At 45.7% G+C, this 22200-nt stretch overlaps 1 protein-coding gene across 2 annotated transcripts in view; it reads left to right on the top strand.

Annotated features, from left to right (window-relative positions):
• The window catches only part of arhgap35a (Rho GTPase activating protein 35a), a 60851-nt gene that overhangs the window by 17097 nt on the left and 21554 nt on the right, over positions 1-22200 (top strand). For both annotated transcript variants that reach the window (XM_037457695.2, XM_037457687.2), the window contains one exon: positions 16597-20448. In XM_037457695.2, the coding sequence (XP_037313592.2) occupies positions 16714-20448 (3735 nt within the window). In that variant the 5' untranslated portion in view covers positions 16597-16713. The remainder of the gene's footprint in view (positions 1-16596; positions 20449-22200) is intronic.

The following is a 22200-nucleotide window of genomic DNA, read 5'->3' as shown; positions in this document are numbered from 1 at the left end:
AGTGCTAAACATTTTTTTATTGTTTCGTATGAATTAAATTACAGAACCATATTTGGGATCTTTGTGGCGGTCCAAATAACCTGCTGCGTTTCTAAATTGACAATGAAGAAGGACTTGTTATTCTGTTGGTCTTCTGATGTAGCCTCCCCCTACCCCCCTTTTTTTTCAAAACAAAAATAATGAATTGTCTTTGAAAAAATGTTTTTTTTATTGCTTTGCTAACTCAAACAACTAATAGTAATTGGCCAGAGCTGGGGGTTGTCTTTAGGGTTGGTGAAATAGCTAGCTTAAACTTTCAGCCGCTTGTTATCAGACGGCATTATAAGTGCTGATTAGGACGGTGGCTCTTGTGACATGAAATTACACTCTTTTAGTTTGTGTTTCAAATGCAAAATAAATGAATAATTGTGTCGTATGACGGGCTTCGGTGCAGCTTGTACCAATGCTTCTGTCCACCAGCATCCAGCACCGATAGGAGTTTCAAATGGGGGATGATGAGAGAGCTTTGATAGTTCGGTTATTTTCTCATGATGATGATATATTGTTCAGGCCTTTCTTCCAGAGATGTTTTTGTGAGTGTGTGTAGTTCTGTATGCCCGTGCCAGGGTGTGTGTGTGTGTGTGTTTATGTTTTCTGGAAGCGGACTGTTGTAGATGGAACAAAGTGAAGCCCACTGCGAGTGTTGACAGCTTTCAGCACACTGGTGTTCAATACTGTGGGCAAGAATGAGAAGGCAAATCTGCTGCGTTTTCTTTACTGGACGTGTCTGAATTCTGAAAGACTCTTAATAAATTCGAGGTTTTGCACTTAAATGAAAATAAGACAATGACGAGTCCCTTTTGTGCCATCTCCTAACCTCGCTTCCTCTTTCATTGGCTTTCATTTTCTGTTCCTATTCCTATAAATTATTCCTCATTTTCCTTGTCCTTGAAACCCTCCATTGGTATCTCTACTTGTTTAACGAATGGTCTGTTTTAAAATACGATTGGAAGAACACACCCCCGAGCACACATTCATCCACATACAAGACGGAAATAAAGAAGCCCCTTATCTCTTCTACCAGAGACACTTGGTTCATGGGCCCCAATGCAGATGAATAATATATGTGGGTACAAGCGCGTACACATAATTGGTGGTGGTGGTGATGCTGACACGGGCCGTTGTACGCTGTGCTTTTTGTTACATAGCTTGTGTGCGTGTACATGTGTGCGTGCTTTGCTGACTGCTGTCACTGTGGTGGGATGTAAAGTCTCCAAGGGCACGGTGATGAATGGGAGTGTTGTCACCAGTCGGGTCCAGCTGCCTTAATGCTGCATGTTCTCCTAGCTGGTGTGTGTGTGTGTTTTTTAATGTAGCTTGAAGTAAGCGTGCGCGTGTCCTATGTGTTAACGCCCCGGAACGTTACGCCACGCGCCGTCATCTTTGTCTGTGACATGCACCTGTGTGGCCGTCACAACCGACACGCTTCCCCCTCCAATCAGATGCACTGGCTTAATTTGCAATGGTGCGTTTGTTGAGCGTGGGCCTTTTGACTTGGAGTGAGGGGGGGGGGGGGGGGGGTCCTGTGCCAGCGTGCAGATATGTCCGTGTGTGTGTGTGTGAGACAGCCGTGGACTCGGGCAAAATGCCGTCAAAGCAGAAGCTGAATAATTTCCCGTCGGACGTATTCATGATGCGCTGACGTGTGCGCATACATTTCGCTTCCAGTCGACTTGGCTGTGTGTTTTACAGATGGTGTGTAATGTTTGGGGGGGGGGAAGAAAAAAAACACATACCTGAGTGGGGAGCTCTTCATGAATATTCTGTCCCGCTGGGATCTCTTTTAGAAATCTAGGAGAGGGTGCACACTACACACCGCATGAGACACACCTGTGCATGGAGAGTTGTAGGGGATTTATGTCTGCCTCCTTGCTTTATGAAGATGAATCGGGTGGTGATTTATGTTCAGTGGGTGTAGAAACGGCTAGTTCTAAGGATGCAGAAAATGAGTAATGTGGCCCTATTTCGACCAAACTCACATGGTGGAAGGTGATACGGTTTGATAGCTCAAAGCATATATTGTACCTAATTTTAAACATCCATTACAGCTGTCAAGTCAGTTTTACTGATGGTATTTTCAGAAAAGAGCTCCTGTAATACTCTTAACTTAAATTTATTTCAAGGTGATGCGATGTACCAGCTTAAAAAAAATACTCTATTCATGTTTTGTCTCTATTCATGTTTTATTGTGGAATCCAAAAAAACGCTGAAAAATAAACTACTGGAGCTGTTACACACAAAAAAACAGGCACGACCATTGTTGTTGACTGATCTACCAATGTTTCCTATTGGCCACAGTGGTCCACAGTGGTCATTGTAAATACAGTTGTCTGTTAGACATTATCTATGGAAGCTTCGCCATGTTTGTCCTGGTTAACATCACTCTAGTGGTAACGCCGGGTAGGGTTTATCTTATCGATCTAGATATTTCTACCTGGTTGGGTACCTTCGTCAGCGTGCTGCTAGTGTCCGTGGATTGGAATGTGCCGGTAGTAGCAGGTGGAGCAGGCGGAGGAAAAGCTCCACGCATCATTTGCATGTTTTACCCGGCGAGTCAGAGGGTCACACTGAACCCATTTAGCCACGCGGCTGAAAGGCTTCAGGTTATTGTTGCGCAAACGGACCGACACAAGCTCTCGCCTCCCGGCGCTTCTACTGCGATCTAAATGGGAATCTGACGGGAGGTAAACATGTCATTGTGTCGAGCTGTCCAGCTAACAGACGGCCTGACCGGCCAGTTAATGGTGAGATGGAGGGATACGGTATAATAGGCAGTGCAGAAGAAATGGCCGATTTGTTTAAACAGTGCTATATTTACCAGTCTGCACCATGTCAGATTGTGTTTAAATTGGCCTCCCAGTTCCCTGGTGTATCATTTATCTTTAAATTGTTCTTATTTAATCTGGCTGGCTATTACCATACACCTTGATTGTGCCAAGAGTTTGATTTAGCTTCCATCACAGGTTGTTTCTACAGAGGCAAGAGGCTCACTTGAAAACCTAAACATCAGAGTGGATGGTGGGACGAGAGCCAGGAGCAGTCTGCTGCTACTGCCACTGAGGCATGTTAAAGATGATCGGAAGCTAATATGTAGGTACATTGTTTTTAAATCAATTTGTTTCTAAATGTAGTGGCAGGTTTCAGTGCGCGACTCAACTCTCCACTTTCTCTTTCTTTCACCTCCAAGGGCTTTCTAAAGTTCTCTCTTCCATTTTCCCCTTATTTTGCCGCCATTACAGCAAGTCTCCAGAGTGCAATAGGAACTAGGCTTCATCTGGCTTAATTTGTTTATTCCTTCCTTCTAACGCCCCGGCCCCCCAAGTCCCCTCCTTTCCCAGTAGATGTTATCCCGTTTGCTTGTTCCCTGCGGTTAACTCGGTTGGCTTTAGTAAAGGCCCCCTCAAGGTTGTACGGTCTTCGTCTGCCTGTAAAGCCTTTTGAACAAGACGCTCACACTTTCGCTCTTGATAATAAAAAAAAAAACAAGGAGAGAAATATAAAGATGGCAAAAGTGAGCTAGAGAGTTTGTAACTCTAACTAAGATAGAGAGAGACCGTAAATCCCCTGGTGCTTGTGGAGTGGACGCTGGCAAAGTCTTCCCTCTTTACCTTCACCCGACAATCAAAGCAATGACCTCAGCGTACCAGTGGACAGACTTGCGTCTTCACAGGGGACCGGGTGGGATGCGTGAGCGTGTGTGAGGTGCCCCCTCCTTTGTCTGAGATCGAGGATTAGAACGGCTTAAGGAGGGTTCGCCTAGCTGGGTGTGTGCGCACTTGTGTGTCTTTGTGAGGTTGGCGTTATTTGAGATGACGTCAGCACTTGAAAAGGCTGGTGTTGAATTTGAAACACTCTCTCAAGTGCAGAGGCTGCACTAAAAATGGCCCTGTGTTGCGAGTGGGGAATTTTCAGATGCGGAAACATCACCGTGGTCTCGTGGGTTCATCATCAAAGCTCTTAAAACCAGTTGTTGTCCATGTGCAAGCAACACTTACTTGTACATCCTTTTTTTATTTTGATAAAAACGTAATACATTCATAGCACACTGTTTTTTCTAGTGTATTCAAAATTATTGAATGGAATGTAATTACTGGTATGCTCTTGGACCAATTCACACAATGCATTGCAACACATATTTTCTTTTCTTTTTCACACTTGTACAATTAATAATTCACAGATTAAATTAAAACCTCCAAATCTCATGAATACATGTGGAGTTAAAATCCAGCGTGGTTCCTTTCATGTTTCAGCAGATAGATCAAGTGAGTGAACACGGCCCGCACGGCATAGAAACTAGTTTAGGAAAGAATACATACCTGACTACGTGTGTAACTTTTAGAAATGAGGAGCAGGAGGAGGTCAACAGGTCAACATTGATTATTTGTCTCCCCTTGTGTCTGTGCTTGTGGTGCGCTTCACATTCCAAGCCTTCGACCTCTCGGACTTGAATTTACTCCACACCCTCTTAAGATCTCGTATCACAGATATCACAGAACAATTGGCCTAACAGGCACAGGGGGAGGAGGAGGATCTGAGACTGTTTTATCACGTGTTATGAACGTATTTTTCTAGTACAAGGACGATTCTCATGCACACTACTCCAGTTCCCCCAGAATCACTATGTACAAGAAAACTCCCTTTAATGACCAATACTGAAGAAGCAGCATTGTGTTCCTACACGCACAGCATTCCAAAAAGTATTTACCTCAGTGGGGTAAGAACTTGACTCTTGCCCTGCATGGCTGCATTCCTCTCACTGGGATCTAGACCGGACAAACGGGGCAGGAGGACACCACTGCGCGAGCCTCGGCAGGCCACGCTCGGCCTTGGGCCCTAATACTGTTGCAGCTGCAGGCAGAACGGTGCAGAAGGGCAAAGTTTTGAGCTGAAATGGCGCTCCAGTGTTTGTCTGGAGATTGATTTTAAAATGGATGACCAAGCACACGATGTGTAACCCCTGGACAAGCCTCCCTCTGCTCAGCGCGCAGAAGGAGCTCAGTGGGGACACTCCCACATGTGCGTGCATACGGACGCGCGGCTTGAAGTGTTTAAAGGAAATGGTTTCACAAATGCAAACTCTGTAAGAGCTTACCAGCTAGCTCGGCCGTATATACTGTGTTTATGTGTACTTTTCACTCTTCTGTGTTTCTGAATCTGGTTCATTTGCCACTACCTGATTCGTGGCTGCACAATGTGCAGAGTCTTCCTACCCGGTAGGACAGGTGGGAGGACTTTGACTCATGTCTGACGGGAAGTCATTGACTTTGTTGACTCTTTTTTTCCCTTTTATGTAAATCTTTCTTAATTTTGTACAAGAGACGTCATAAAAAATATAACTATACAAACTTTCACAAAACTTCAAATCAACACAGTTGACATACCCCCTCAACAATGACCAGGGTTTAAGGATGATAACCATTAAATGAAAACGTTTACTGCTCAGACAGGTGAGGACCCCGAGGAAAAAAATGTCAGCTCCCCCGGGCTGAGCCGCACCTTCCAGACCTGCCTCGCTCGCAGCACCGGTTGGCGTCATACCCAACATTAGAGTTTAACAGCCTTCCGCCTGATCAGAGGCAGAGTACAGTAAGACACACCGGGGAGGCAGGCCGAGCCGCCGGGACGGAACAAGTACCAACAGAGCCGAAGCGGCGCAAATCACGCTTTTAATTTGGGGTTATTTAAGCACGGACATGGAAGCGTCTTTGGCTCTCTGTAGCCCTTGTGTGACTTGCAGCTTGGTGGAGCTCATGGTGGGAGAGTGGGGGGAGCTCTTGGAGAAAAAAAAAATGAGGAAGGGGTGCGGGGGGGGGGGGGGGGGGACGGACGTTAGGGGAAAAGCTTTAGCAGCCATCTGCCTTTGTGCCAACAGTTGGTTACTGTGGCAACCAGTAAAACGTCATTATCTTTAATTTACACTGTGGCAGGTTCAGGTGTTTTTCAATTGTCTCTACGGTGACTCACCCGTATTTGGCAGCGGTCCTCCGCTCCATTCTGTGGCTCTTCATTCCCCTTTCCCCCCTGTGTGATCCTTTCTTTAGTGTGCGGTGTACCCTTCCGCTCTCTTAAGGTTAGTGCGTGTGGCAACTGTGCTTTTAAGACGGCGAAGGAGTATTGATGCTGATGACACGGAGTTGGAAAAGAAAATTAACGAGAGAACAATTTAAAAAAGTAAATAAGAACTGGGCTGAAACAGCGGAGACGACCGTGGGAAAGGTGGAGGGGGAAAAGAGGTGGAGAAAGTGGTTGTCCCTCCTTAACAGCAGCTTATTTCTCTCCTGTTGAGGCTTGTCCGGGCGGCAGCAGCAAAGCGATCAGATGAGCGATCGCAAAGTAGCTCTGTCTGCGTACCATTAGGCGACCGCAAGTGCTAAGCACTTACCAGAAGCCTGTGTTAACCCCTCCGCCCCAACTCTTCTTCCCCTCGTTATGGATTCGCATCCAACAAACTTTAATTATTTTTTTATTTTTATTTTTTTATGGGTTGGGACACCCAAGTTCTTTTAAATATTGCATTTACATTTGGAAAATGATTTATCTTCTTGTTTGTGAGGCCACTCGAAATGAAAAGCCCCAGTTGCTTCAGTGAGCACAAACAATACAAGCCTTCAAAAACCCTTTGTGGTTTTATCATCGGTTTAATTATAACCATCCGTTTCTTGCCAACTTACGCTGGATGGATCGACCACAAACGTTGTCTGATTCAATGGAAACCTAATTGCACAAACGATGCCGGTGTTTGTCTCTCGCTATTTGAATTTAAATCTGGGTTTCTGGCTTTCTAACTTTCAGGCAGTCAGTCAAAACCGGCGGTGCAGTGCAGTGTCCGTGCGCACCTTAATTACTGTTGACTGCATTATTGACCTTCCACAGCGCAGGAGAGGATCGAGGGGATTTAGTGAGGTGCGGGTGGAGGGGGACATCTATTAGTCGTCTTCCTGTTCAACCGAGAGGTTTGGAGCTTAGACTCTTTTATTTTTTTTATTTTGCATCTCCCACCTGGAAGATGTTGTCCCTATTTTTTTTCCTTCTTATTATATTGGTCTTAAGATTCAGCGATGCCCAAACATCTCTCCCTGCAAAGAAGAGTAAAGAAAAAAAACCTAAAGTGGGAGATGAGAATGGTCCGTATTGGCGTTTGAGCAACTGATGGAGCCGTTGCGCGTGGGTGTTTTTGTGTGTGAGATGACCATCTGTCACCTAGTAACAGTTTGTGATCTCTGGACTGGTAGATCTCCCTGTTGGGATCATAACGCCTGATTATATGAAAAGCCTGGGGGTTAAAACGCCCAGATGGAGAGACCCAAGCAACATGGTCTTTCTGAATCCTGTGTATTCAGTATCATGCATTGTGGCTGTTGCGTTTTAGTCGTTATTGATTGCTCTTTATTTGATAAGCAACAATATTTGCCTCTGTTAGAGATGCCAGGTGGGGGATCGGGAACACTTCGATTTGCCTCTGAACGGCTCTTGTGATGTCAACAGCGAGCTGGGGCCGCATTGGCTGACTACCTGCGCAAGTCCCAACAGAGCTAGCAGCGTTTACCTGGGGAGGGGGGAGGGGGGGCTAGAGGGTGAGGCTGTGCTTCTGCGGCGGCGGTGTCAACGGCTGCAACCGCCATATGGGAGCAACCGGGTGGAGCCCTAGCAAAGGGCATAAGGGAGCGCGACCCATATGGTGCACGGTGGAAACTTTGTGTCGCGGTAAGACGGAACAATGGAGGCTGTACAGCTGCAATCAGGGCTTGCTGCTGCAGCAGATCACAGATAACGCGTCTATTATACAGAAACCCACTCATGCAGATAATGAGCACTCTACTAAAAATGGGTTAAAAACTGAAGGTAATGCCTGCAGTTGAGCTGTCGCTCGCAAGTCGTGGTATTTTATGTGGATGGCTTTGTCTGCCTGGGAGTAGAATTGAGTTTTGGAGTAACTGCGAGTGATTTTGTCGGGTTGTTAAATTCATGAAATATGGATTGATCTTTTATCAAGACACTATCTTTATTAAGCCTTTGCACCCAGAGGTTACAGTGCGGATTCATCGACAGGAGCTGAGATGCTGTGCAGACATTTTTCTGTTGTGATATCCCTTCAGCAGTAGGAGAGCCCGACTCCTTTTTAGTTTACAGGCTCTTTTTAATGAGGAAATCTATTATGCACAGTTCAATTTCATTTTTTAAATAGAAAGGATGTGCTGGAAGCAATTATTTAATAACTTTACCCTAATGCACCAAGACATGAACATGTATATTAACACACAGTGCCGGCGCTCCGCACACGCACATCACGCGCTGCGCGTAGGGCACCAAGTGTCTGGGGGGGCACCAAAAAATCTGGGACGTGAAAAATCATCACAGTAGGCTACTTGTATAAATAACAAATACAATATTTCTAAAGCATGTTAATATGCAAAATCAATACAAAAATAATAGGCCTAGACCAAATTAGTCTAGAAAAAGGGGGACCTCCTGTGCGCCCCCCCCCCTCCCCCACCTCCCAGTGGTTTGTTCCATTATGCCTCAAATCTCAAATGTGGCAGACTGCTTTGAAACGGCTTCGAAAAGGCATCAAGAGTCGGGGGCGGAAACAAGAAGAAAAAAGAGACAGCGGGATGATGCTCGCGCGTCGCTCTCAGCTAAGACAATGTTTTAAACCAGGGGTCCCCGAACTTTGTCTCGTGAGGACCGTTGCTAGCGGTCACCGGGCGGCCGGCTGCCCACATGTACTCGCGCTCATAATGTCCGCACGGACCGCCGTGGGCCGTATTCGGTACTCGTCCGCGGGCCCCCCAAGTTTCTGTTACCGTTTCTGTTATCATTTGTTTTTCATGTTATCATTAACGTTTTTGCATAACAATCGGCTTCAAGAGGCATATCCCAATCTATGGATTGCTTCGTATTGCACTGACTCTCCCTGTCACAGTTGCTGAGCGAAGCTTTTCAAAGCTCAAACTAATCAAAACGTACCTGCGCTCATCAATGGGGCAGGAACGTTTAAGTGGTCTGGCTGTCATCAGCATCAATGGGGACCGGGCTCAGAAACTATCATATGACCTGATAGCTGATTTTGCAGCTAGGAAATGCAGGCGTGTGCCTCTGTAGGGCCTTTGACAACTGATGGTAGTGAAAATGTTTGTAATATTGTTCTATTGGATAGCAGAATGGTCTCTTTTATAGAGATGGTAAAGTAAATTCTACTGTGCAGTTTGCACTTTATTATTATTATTTGTACTTACTGAAGAAATGTGCACATTATTACTTACACGGATATATATACTTGAATACTTTCTGCGTTTACAATGTTCACTTCCAAATCTGTGTTTTTAGTAATTGTGGTAGTATTTGGTATTTATAATTTATAATTTTATCTTTTATATAATTTATTTCTTTTCATGTTTGTTTATGTAAATTATTTATGTTTAGAAGTTATTTGGGGAATAAAGAGAACCTAACTAAGACATTCTGAATGGTTGGTTTTCCTTTGGTGGTGGTGGTGGTAGTTGGTTCGTTGGTTGGGGGGGGCACCACCAAGCATTTGCGCTTAGGGCACCCAAATGGCTAGCGCCGGCCCTGTTAACACAGACAAAATTAAGTTTTGTTTTAATGAAACGTTAGACAAGGAAACATTCTTCAAAAGATATCCAGTCCTTGTTATTGGAAAAAAAAGTCCCCAGTTTTTTAAAGACTAACAAAAAACACACACACACACACATCATTGCTGCCAAACCCATTACACTAGCATCTACAATTGGAGGCTCACTCAGGTGGAAGATTAGCGGCTGGGAAGAGCTGCCACAGAACCCCCCTCCTTTAGGAAGAGTAATTTTAACCACATAACTGAGTGCGTAGGACATATTGGTTTACGGCCCACATCCGTCTGCATTGTAGCTGTTTGTTTGTGCTGTTGAATTGAGTTGGGGAGGACAGCACCGATGTATTGGCTGTCTGAATGCATTCCAGCAGGGGAGCAGGGATCAGCTGTACAGTCACCTGCAGCAGACAGTCTGCTGGTCCTACGGGGGGGGGATGAGGCCACAAGGTCGGGTGATACTGCCGAGAGAGCACAGCAGAGATGTGGAAGGACGTAGGAGGACGGGAAATATAGGCTAAATTTGACAAGGGCCAGGGGGCATTGAAAGAATTGAGTAAGGCAGTTCATGCCTGGCAGAGAGTATGAAGTGGGAGGGAGAGCAGAGGCCCACAGATGAGCTTTTGTGCCAAAGGAAAACACAGCCTTGTCTGTCTTTCTCACGTGCATATAAAGCAACACTTGTTGTTTATGTTGTGTAGCCCAGTGAACAGGAAATCTGTGGAGCAACGGTCTCCTTCTACCAGTGGTTGGTCCCCCCTCCCAAATCTCGTGCTGTTACGCCATCAAATTATTCAAAAACTAGATCATCCAAGAGTTTCCCGAATCAAAGATGCCCGCTTCAATTAGTTTCATCAGACCCAACAGTCAGGAACCCAAAGTCGTTGAAATGTGAATCATGTAAGACCTTTTTAAAGCAGGAGGCATTCAGGCATATTGTCCGACAAACCAATCATACAATCAACCCGTTAATTTTGGATCAGAGGGAAATTCAACGTCCGGTCAAACTGAACGGATTAAAGCTTAGTGACTGAAATCAAACTAAGCGGCGTGTGAAGGTGAGAGAACTGGCGTCGGAGAAGTTCTGGCTGCAGAAACACTGACCTTTCACACGCCTTCGACTTGGAGAGAAATGACTTTATCGTCGAAGACGAAGGTATCTCGCACTGAGTATTTGTTCATGTGTGTGTTTGTAAGAGCAGATTTATGTGGTGCTAGTACTAAACCTGGAGCTGTCATAGTGTTTCCAGCACATTATATTTAGCTGCGCTATCAGCGAGGCCTTCTGGCGCCGTTTGAAGAGGTTTAACCACAGTGACACACTCTTTCTATGCCCTGACCACTCTCTCTCCTTCCACTCTCTTAAAAAGGCTGTCCGATCTTTCAAAATCGTTCTCTTTTATTCAACTTGAACCTCCGCTTTCGTCCGTTTCTACTCGTTGAAGCCTTCAGTCTTGAATTTCATCTTCTCTGCCCTCCGACCTCTCGCCTTTGTCTTATTCCTGATAGGCTGCATTCTCAATTGTTGACCGAATGTTTGTTTACGCACTTTGTCCTTCTCATTCTTTTTCTTTCGGATCTTATCCTGCATCCTTCCTTCCTCCCTCTGTCTGTCTGTCCACCTTTCTCTTCCGGAGGCGGAGGGGGGTTGGCGGGTGGAAATAACCGATGAGTTTGGCTAAATAGTCGCTTCACTGAAGGTTACTAAAAACTACAATCCACTGGAGACGTGGGCCATAGCAGACAGGTGTAGGACAAATGACATTTGTAACAGCAGCACTCCCAATCCTGCAAAAGGACATCCGTTAAGTATTTTCTCCTCAGTGTAATATTTTGTTACTTACTGTGCCTGCTCACTTTGGCACAGTAAGTAACAAGGGTTCATTATATGTCAATGAAAACATGGCGGAAGGTCAATGACAACCTTGTGTGGTTGTGTGCTGTTGATTAATTCCTTTTATTACAATAAAAATAAGAACTATTTTAATCTTGGCATTATAAAAAGCGATATTACTTTTTCATTCCCCTTCATCTCTAATGGAAAACAGAAAATATATTTCTGTTTTTGGCTGTTTTGTGGGCGCTGGATTGATTTGCTTTGCATTTGAGGAAGAGACTAAATGTTTTAGCGAATGGAGGCAGATTTTTGCAAAAATATTCTTGTAATAATTGTTTCGAGCTGTGTGTGCGTCTGCGGTTATGTGCTATATATCGGCATTATGTAGTTTTGATCTTCATGAGCTAGAGTGCACAGTCTGACCCCAAACAGATCCCCTGCCCAGGACCCTAGTTTTGTACTAATGGACAGCAAACCTCCAGAGGATGAGAAGGAAGAGCGTGGGATAGTGTTGGAGACACGAAGAGTCTCAATGAAATGTATCTTGACGGATGGAGATGGGGAGATGAAGAAAGATTTTGGAGTGAGCGCAGGAAGGACAGGAAAATAATAAGGTTGAGGAGAAAGGATGAAGGCCTTTCTGCTCCAGGGGATTGACAAGGGGAGGGAGAACATGTTTTTCACTGGAAGAGTGCTAGCTAGTCCAGAGTCTTAAGGCCAGCGAGAGTTTTTCCACCTCGCTGCCACTCCGTCATTATCACAGTCGTACAGCTTCATGACTATTTCATGACCTTTTTGTTTCTGACAACTCCCCAGCCTTCCTGAGTGTATAATACTGTGCAACCAGAGGGCTTGCTGGAAAAACCTGCGAGCAATATTCTGCGTTTATCCTTGTTTAGCTGCTTTTTTAGTATGAACTCCATTGCATGCTGTAAGAAATATGCTGTAGTTGTGGCATAGTCTCAGGCAATGACTTGAGCACTGGCTATCTCTAACCCCCTCCCCACATATATTTTATATGTATCCAAGACTTCAATTAGGAAAATGTATATTCCACACAACAATTAGAAGTTCCCTCTAAACCACTTTTCGTGACTTAGATTTTCACACTACATTCAGGTTGATGCGCCAAGGCGATAGAAATTTACATTGGTACGTCAAAACGGCCCAGAGTCACAATTACTCCCTGACTTGACTCTTCCATCTTGCTCAGTTGTGAAAGGAATGCGCCTCAACCCCCAACCCCCCCCCCCCCCCCCCCCCCTACATGGCTACATGGTCTCTCTCATGAGCACTGAACACTGCCTCTTCCCTGCTGCCCTTTTTGTAGCACGTGTTATGATGAACTTCACGCCCTGCCGCCCCGGCATTGGCTTCGGGCTGCACTCCAATACCCTACAGATGCATCCTATCTTCCTTGGCTTCTCTTGTCCAGGACACAGTCCGTGACCTAGAAGTGGCTGGTTCAGTTAGGGAAAGATTCTCTGTCGCAACTTTTTAGAGCCAATAGATTTTTAAAATGCTTGTCAGAGAAAGGATGTAGCAAAGGCAACAGGGAAATGGAGATGTGGTATTTGGGTATGTGCTCCCTGTAGTGGTGGTTGTGAACTGGCAGGGGCAGAGAGAGAGATGTGAAGTGTCAGACCCTGACCCTTAACTCATGCAGGCCTCGCCACGCCCTTCCCCCTCTTCCCTCAGGGGATTCCAATGTGCAGCTCACATGACCCGGGCCACTGACCCCGCTCCCCTTCCCCTCAACCTCATTCTTCTCTATACCCCCATCCTCTCCATGTGCACTAACTTCCCGCCCTCCCACCCCCCAACTCCTTGCCCTCTTTCCTGCACCTCGTCTACCTCCTCAAACTCTCTCTCTCTCTCTCTCCCTCTCTCTCTTTCTCTCTCCTATTCGGCTTACCCGAACGTTTCAGGGTGAGAGACGGCTACAACCTCTTTCTTATTTTTCTCTGCTTCCGCCCTGAACTGCCACGGGCCTCGAGACGGTGGATAACTTGCTGGACATGCACACCAGGCATCTGGGTGAACTGGGAGAGACTTGTTGTCTGAGAGCTGTACAACTGGACTGCTTCACTAAGGCTAGTCTAGCTCTGCGGTGGTGTTTTTATAGGTCTCCGGAAAGAGGAAATGTATTCCCTAAATGACTGGATCTATTGTGTGCGAAATGCGGCACGAGTACCAGTAAGAGCGGCTGTCGAAACGAGCCGAGTTGCACAGTTGTGATGTCACATGTACTGTATATTCTGTGTTTCTGTCGGTTTGGCCGGTGCACTCGGTCTCTTTTTTTTTTCTTACCATTATCTGCTGGAGTTTCCTTTGTGGAAATTGCAAAGAAAATCCCCTCCTTCACACACACGCTGAGTACGTTATTCAACTGTCACATAATGTGCATGAACTTGTAGATTGACATGCACAGCACAAACGCAGGGACATATATTAAAGAATTGATAGGTGGGTTCAGTGAAGTAGATGTTAGCATGCGTCTGTGAGCATGTTGAGCCTGGCTGGCCCACCCCAGGTCCATAGGGACTTAAGGAGTGCCTGACTTTATTTAATCCAGACACGCTCATAACTGGTCACAGACATGACCCATTTCACACAGGACACGCTCATCACCAGGCTGTTACACAGGGTGAAAAAGCAGCTGGTGTGTGTGTGTGTGTGTGTGTGCGCGCAATTTAGTTAAGTCATGTAGGCATTTTGTGCTGGTGTGGGTCTGCACCAGAGCCTTCATACCTCCTCTGTATGTAGTGTCAGCTGAGTGGGCAGCTATTTTGAGCATGTAAAAACAGTTCTGTCTGTGCAAAGATGCAGGTCACAGCAACCTTTGCAATCGCGGAGCGCTTTGGGTGGACTTCCAAAAGTAACAATGTGCAATTTAGAACACAATGAATGATAACACAACGAAATGAGAAACGCGTGAGTAACTGTTAATGAATTCTTCTAGATGTCATCATGAAACATCTATCGCATGACATTCATAATATTGTGATGCCTGTGTCTTTGTGTAGCACAGGTGTCACGTGGATACAGTATATTAAAAAAAGAGAATTTACAGGCTGGATACATGTTCTCTTTTGCTGGAGGACCATAGCCAGGGGGAGCATGTCATATTTTTTGTAGCTGATTGTAGTTTGGCCCGTCGGCTTCGTATTTTAAACATCAGGACACAGGTGTGCTTTTAACCTGCTGACTCCAGCTCAATAGATCACTGTATGTTGTCTGTATTTGAGTGCACATACAGACACTAAAACATATATGTAAGCGGTTTGGATTTTGAATTAAACATAATTACCTGGTCATGTAGCTGCTTGTGAAATATGGTCCAGCAGGTCTTGCCAAGCACAACATCCTTATTAATGCAGAGTCCTTCTCTGGACTTTCTCTTTGACTGTGATTTCTTTTTCTTCTGGCACTTGGATACACCTGGTGGAGCACCCAGGCCTCTTTAATGTTCATTTACAGTCTGATCAGACTTTAGTGGAACTCGGGTTTTCAAGGGCATAATTGTCCGCTTTGAACTTCAATTAGTAACTCGGCTTTCAAGTAAAACTATCAAAATGTAAAGTATATGCAGAAGTCGGTACACCGCAGTTGCGAGCTTGCTTTTTATCTACCGTTTGTTCTACTGTAGTGAGTGTCTTACTCCTCCTACAATTTCCTTTCCATTGTCTCGCCCTGTGGTATAAGCAGCGCTGGGCTTTGAAGTTCATCTTTGCGCATCCACAGTTCTCTGTTGTCTGACGATTCAGCAGCACTGAAGGCTTTGTCTGCTTTTGTGCTCTGTCACAATAGCTATTTGTGATTAATGGTGGTTTTAATGTCTGTTTTTACTACATTAGCGCTTCAGTTATGACATGGAGGGGATGGTCTTGTACTGCAAGTCTGTTTGCTGTCTATCTTGAAAAGATTTTTATTCCTTTTACAAATTGCGCTGTCAGAGAGGGCCATTCCACAAAAAGCATCCCTCATCCTCTCGTTATTTTTAGTCCGGAGCTACTGGTGGAATAAATTATACTGAGATTGGCCATAATAAGTAGACCTCTATGAATGTTTCTTTTCGTTGTGTGTCCAATATCTTGTCGAAACATAGTAGTTTACAATACATTTTAAGCAAATAATTCATATTACCAACACTCCCTCAGCCACTCACTCCACCCTATGTCTCCATGACTAACAAGTGAAAAAAACAGCATTTACACATAGCAGCAGTATAGTATAAAAATGGATGGTCATCTGTATACCTTTGGAAAAAACGGTGCTTTATCAGTTAACGATGGCTGTGTTTGACGAAAGATCAGTTGTGGATATTGTTTGATGAAGTCCACAAATTGGCACCATGTTTTCCTTCATCTACTGTGGGTAAATATGTCGAGACATTAGTACTGATGCATCAGCCAACTCTGATCTCTTTGTAGAGTGCTGTATAGTAGGAAACCTAGGAAAACATGTTTTTGATGGAGACGAGTCAGCCAACAGGCAGTGCAGCCTTTTAAAATGCAGATGGCTTTCCCTAGTTGGCCAATTAGTAACTTTAGCTCTGGATCACTTATCTGCTTTCATCTTCTTGTGTGTGTCTTTCATTTTGGATGCAGAGAGGTTAGCAAGCCTATTTTCACAAGTGTGTGTGTGTGGTAGTGCATGTGTATGTGTGCACATTCGTATGTCTGTTTTGTGCAATACCAAAAGCTCCATTTAACTTAATTCAACTGCTACTGGCAGTGAGACAACTAACCATAGTATTAGATGTCGGATGATATGCCAAAACACGTCTCAGCAAACCCAGGAATAAAATGTGGAAGCCACCAATGTTAGCAGTTCTGTCCTGGCAGTATAAAAATTAAATGGGGTAAAATTGCTTTTTACTGAGCTACAGCCGGGTTAAGTAATTTGTAGCATTCCAGCAGCTTTTCCACTGACCTCAATCTTTTCAGGAAACATTCATTAGAGAAATAGGATCACAGATTAAACATTATTAACGGCGCGCAGACGCATAGAAGGAATTGACACAATATCTCTCTAATAATAAAGCCTGTCATTGGAATGTTTTTCTTCTGTATTTCTGAATATTAAATAAATCTCCCCATGTTTCTCCCTCTTTCTCTCTGTCCTACAGGGCCAAACCCCAGCCCGGTGAGGTCATCTTGCATGGAAACCCCCTTTTCCCCTGGCCGCCCTTTCTCCTACCTAGAGCTACTGGCCAGCATGGCAGGATGAGCCTCTGCCAGCATTGATGATGGCCAAAAAGCAAGATGCGCGGGCACCCACCTACAACCTGGTTGTGGTTGGGCTGTCCGGCACGGAGAAGGAGAAAGGCCAATGTGGTGTGGGCAAATCGTGCCTGTGTAACCGTTTTGTTCGGCCAAGTGCAGATGACTTCCACCTAGACCACACCTCCGTTCTCAGCACCAGTGACTTCGGAGGCCGTGTGGTAAACAATGACCACTTCCTGTTCTGGGGAGAGGCCACGCGGGTGTTGGAGGAGGGGCCCGAATGCCGTATGAATGTGGTGGAGCAGACTGAGTTCATTGATGATCAGACGTTCCAGCCGCACCGAAGCACGGCGCTCCAGCCTTACATCAAGAGGGCAGCTTCCACCAAGCTGGCTTCGGCTGAGAAGCTGATGTACTTTTGCACAGATCAGCTGGGTCTGGAGCAGGACTTTGATCAGAAACAGATGCCTGAAGGCAAGATTAATGTGGATGGCTTCTTACTGTGTGTGGATGTTAGCAGGGGTATGAACCGGAGCTTTGAGGACCAGATGAAGTTTGTTACCAACCTGTACAACCAGCAAGCCAAAACGAAGAAACCTGTTGTACTGGTTCTCACTAAATGTGATGAAGGAGTTGAGCGCTATATTAAAGACTCACACACCTTTGCCCTAGCCAAGAAGAACCTACAGGTGGTAGAAACATCAGCACGATCTAATGTCAATGTTGAACTTGCCTTTCTTACACTGGTTCAGCTAATTGACAAGAGCAGGGGAAAGCCCAAAATCATCCCTTACTTTGAGGCACTGAAACAGCAGAGTCAACAGATCGCCTCAGCCAAAGACCGCTATGAGTGGTTGGTCAACCAAATCGTGAGGAGCCACAATGAGACATGGCCTGCAGTCAGTCGCCGCATGCAGTCAGCCCCTGAGTACAAGGACTATGTCTTCCTTGAGGGGACCGCTAAAGCCAAGAAGCTCTTCCAGCAGCATGTGCATAGACTCAAACAAGATCATATAGAGAAACGTAGAAAGGCCTACCTTAGTACTCTCCCACAGGCCCTGTCTGTACTGTTACCAGAGTTGGATGAGATAGACCACCTGAGCTGGTCTGGAGTTCAGAAAGTCCTGGAGATGAAGAGAGATTTCTCCCAATGGTTTGTAGTGCTTGATGACACGCCTTGGGAGACCACGACACATATTGACGCCATGGATGATGATCGAATCCCCCAAGACCTTCTGGAGACTCCTGTAGCTGAAACTATCTATGAAACCCACCTGGTGCAGCTAAGAAATGACCGCAAGCGGGCTGAGATGAGATGGGAGTTTAAGGAAAAGCTGAGTGTATCTCCTTTCATCACACCAGGGAAACCTTGGGAGGAGGCCCGGAGCTTCATCATGAATGAAGACTTTTACCAATGGCTGGATGAGGCGGAATATCTGGACATCTACAACAAACACCAGAAGGAAATTATTGACCGAGCCAAAGAGGACTTTCAGGAACTACTTCTTGAATACTCTGAGCTCTTTTATGAGCTGGAAGTGGATGCAAAGCCAAGTAAAGAGAAAATGGGAGCCATTCAGGAGGTGTTGGGTGAGGAGCAAAGGTTTAAAGCTTTGCAGAAGCTACAGGCAGAAAGGGACGCTCTAGTATTGAAACATATCCACTTTGTCTACCACCCTACAAAGGACACTTGTCCCAACAATCCTCACTGTGTGGACAGTAAGATAGAGCAGATTTTGGCCAACAGATTCCCTACCCGCTACCCATCATCAGATAGTTCAAGACTGGACTTGGGGAGGGCTGAACGGATAAATCTTGTCATCCTCGGTAAAGATGGGCTAGCAAGAGAGATGGCAAATGAGATAAGGGCCACGTGCACAAGTGACGACCGGTACGTGTTGGATGGCAAGATGTACGAGTTAGCCCTTCGTCCCATAGAGGGCAACGTCCGCCTGCCAGTCAATTCATTCCATACACCAACCTTTACACCTCATGGCTGCCTGTGTCTGTACAACTCAAAGGAATCCCTCTCTTATGTTGTTGAGAGTTTAGAGAAGCTCCGAGAGTCGACTATAAGCAGAAGGGAAAGGGAAAACAGCTTAGCTCAACTCCCACTGTCCCTCCTTCTGGTCACCAAGCGGGGAGTAGGGTCCATTGGGGATATTGGGGGAGAGACGGCTCAGACTCTTATCAAACAAGGGCAGCAGGTGGCTGGAAAGCTGCAGTGTTCCTATTTAGACCCCGCCTCTCCAGGGGTTGGCTATGGTCGCAATGTCAATGAGAGGCAGATCAACCAGATGCTGAAGAGCCTCTTAGAATTACGGAGAAACATTGGGAGCAGCTCCCCTCCATTACCCCCTCCATCCTCTGCATTCAGAGACTCTCAGTCCCAGCCAGTGCTAGAGGCAGACCTGAGGATAGTCATGTGCCTGATGTGTGGAGACACGTACGACATAGACCAGCTGCTGGCCCCTTTCCTGTTGCCCCAGCATTGTCGTCCTGCTAGTAACCTCAGCAGTGGCACATCAGTTTTGCTTGATCTTAGTATAGGAGGTCAGAGACAGAATGTTGAGCTGTCACTGCTCTCCTTTCATTCCTCTTTCTCACTTCGCAAGACCAAGCTGGTTCACGGCTATATTGCAGTTTACTCTGCTCGCCGCAAGGCCTCTATGGAGACATTATGTGCTTTCCTGTGTGAAGTCCAAGACATCATCCCAGTGCAGCTGCTAGCAGTTGGAGAGAGCCAAATGGAGCTGTCAGACTCAGAGTCAGCTAAGGAGCAGGTCAGTCAAGGAGAGGAACTGGCCCATGAAATAGAGGCCAGGTTCAACACCGTGATATGTGGGCATGGTGGGGTGGTAGGGGGGCTTCATAAAATAGACCTTTTCCAAGCCTTTCTCAAAGAGGCGTTAGAGAAGCACAACATCGTTGAGGCCACGCACATGTATGACAATGTGGCTGAGGCGTGTACAAATGAGAGCAGCAGCCCTCACTGTGGCTCCCCTAGTCCAGTTAACATGCTTTTGGACTCGGAGGACGATATCGATCCATCGCCACCATATCCTACCCTCAGGGAAGATGGCAGCCTCAGTTCCCACCTGGGAAGCTACAAGCTGCCAGATCTGGATTCAAGTGATACCTTCTCTGTCATTTCTGAGCTTAGCACCTTTGAGAGCAAGCTGAACAACAAGGTTCCTCCACAAGTGAAGCCCAAGCCGGTCGGTAAGGTGAATCTCGGCCCCTACATGGATCAGCAGGGGGGCACCAACCGCCGCTCCTTGCCCCAGGCTGTCAGTTGGGCGCCAGGTAGCGACGGTGGTTATGACCCCTCAGATTACGCAGAGCCCATGGATGCAGTGAGCAAACCTCGACCCACACAAGCGGAGAACATTTACTCTGTCCCGCACGACAGCACACAAGGCAAGATTATCACAATCCGCAATGCCAACAAAGGTCACTCCAATGGGAGTGCTGGGGGGAATGGGTCAGATAGTGAGGCTGACAGCAGTTCGCTGGAACGAAGGAGAAAGCTGTCCGCCATCGGGGTAAAGCCCAAGCTTTACAGAGACCGATCCAAACGGCTTGGCAAGTTCAGCAGTTTTAGGACGAGCTTCTCCATCGGCAGTGATGACGAGATGGGGGGTCCGCCCAAGGTTAACCAGGATGAGGGAGGAGCCCAAAAAGACAACGCCATCGAGGAGAGTGAGGATCCCAAAAGAAGAAATATTCTCAAGAGCCTGCGCAGAAATACAAAGGTCAGTGACGGTGCAAGCTTCTGTGAGATAGGGGTTATGTTGAGCATGACCTCTGTTGCTAAAACAAGTGTTAAATCATTTTATTTTATTGGTTGATTGAACTATTCACAAAGATGGCAGTGTCCAACTGTTATTTTAAAATACCGCATATTTCTATGATAGAAGGTTGTCCAGGAAAAGTGAAAAACCGTGTTTGTACAGGAGAGTGGCAAACGTTTAAATAGTGGAAATTCATTTTTTAAGCAAAACCACTTAGTATGAATTGTAAGTTATGACTGATCGTTGGATGTTGTGAGCCTATACAAATGCGTCTCTAGTTTATTCACATGTAGTGGTTTATGGATATAATCAAAAATCCATAATCCTCAGTACAATTATTCTGTACTTTGCGTTGGAGGATAACTGTGACTACTCAACTTTATGATCTGTTTTTTTTTTTTTAACTGAGGTAAACTACAGGGAGTAGAAAAGTATACTGAAATCATTAGTCATTCCTCGACTTGAGTACACCGTACTGGAGGACCTCCCCTAAAAGCATGTCTGCTATATTTGACCCTGACCGCTGTGTGAGAGCGCTCTAAACTGGCCAGATAAGCCGAGGAAGGAGACAAACTCCCGTTGCTAAACTGTAATACCAGAAGGTATAAACTTAATAGATAAGGGCCACAGTAGCACACTGTAATTTTGTCTGTCTGCTTAGCTGCATCAGATTTCCGATTATTTAAGAGGTGGTTTAATTACGGTCTAATCATAGTTTACAACTTAGTTGCCGAAAGTGCAGAGTGTTTGCCCTAGTGATAATGATCTAGTGATTGTCATCAGGTGAAGGCAGTGTGGTTAACTGTTCAGTTTGGGGGTACTGATGTGACATATGTGCCATCCTGGGTCTTCTTAAGACGCCAAATTGTTCCCTGTCCCTGTATCTTGTTTTTTTTGCTTCCTTCTTTCACTCCCCCTCCACCTCTCCAGTTCGTCTCCATGCTCGTCACTCACATGTCTGACAATAGTTTTGACCTTACCCTGTTAGCCTTATCAGCCTGGTATGCTGCTCACTCACATACTGCGTGGCACAGAAGTGTCAGCTGAATAGAAGTTACAGCTTTGTGTGTTTTGCGTCTGGGATAATTACCATGGCTGTTGGCTGTTGGGTGGGTGCAACAGGAGGCGGATGATTAATGCTATCACACACTCCGCTGGGATGTCCAAGTACCTGTACGTTGTCCCATAGCTCTTAACCGTCTCAGCAATGTTATGCTGGAAAAGCGTGGAAGGATGGGGTATCAATACGTTGGACCAATCCCCTTGTTAGCAATTACAAAAGCTCCCCTAGCTCTGACTCTTACCCGACCCTTTGCTCTGATCCCCCGTGGGCAAGGGGAATCAATAAGGTATCACATGACACATAATTAGGCTTGTTTCAAAACAAAACCACAGGAAAATGTAAACCAGCTGATTTTAGACCAGTTTATTGCCCATTATGGCTTAATTCTTGTTTGTAGCAAGTTATCTTGTTCCATTCACTTTTTTTCAAAGCAGCTATTTCAAAGATAAGTGTCTATTTTCAATCTGCTGAATGGCGCCTGAATGGCATGTTCTTCAGTCACTGGGCCCTCTCGGGGAGACGTGTTGTAGCAGTTGCTCTGTGTCGGTATAGGAAAAGCCGTCCCTGTTACAGTGGCTTGCAAGGCTCAAAAGACGATATTAGATTTTAGGCTGACAGTTTGGGTTCGTGCACTGTAAACACTTGCCTGC

The sequence above is a fragment of the Pungitius pungitius genome, chromosome 3, assembly GCF_949316345.1.
Source record: "Pungitius pungitius chromosome 3, fPunPun2.1, whole genome shotgun sequence".
NCBI classification, from domain to species: Eukaryota; Metazoa; Chordata; class Actinopteri; order Perciformes; family Gasterosteidae; genus Pungitius; species Pungitius pungitius.
Note: the sequence above shows the minus strand (reverse complement) of the source record. Positions and strands in the feature narration are given on the sequence as shown.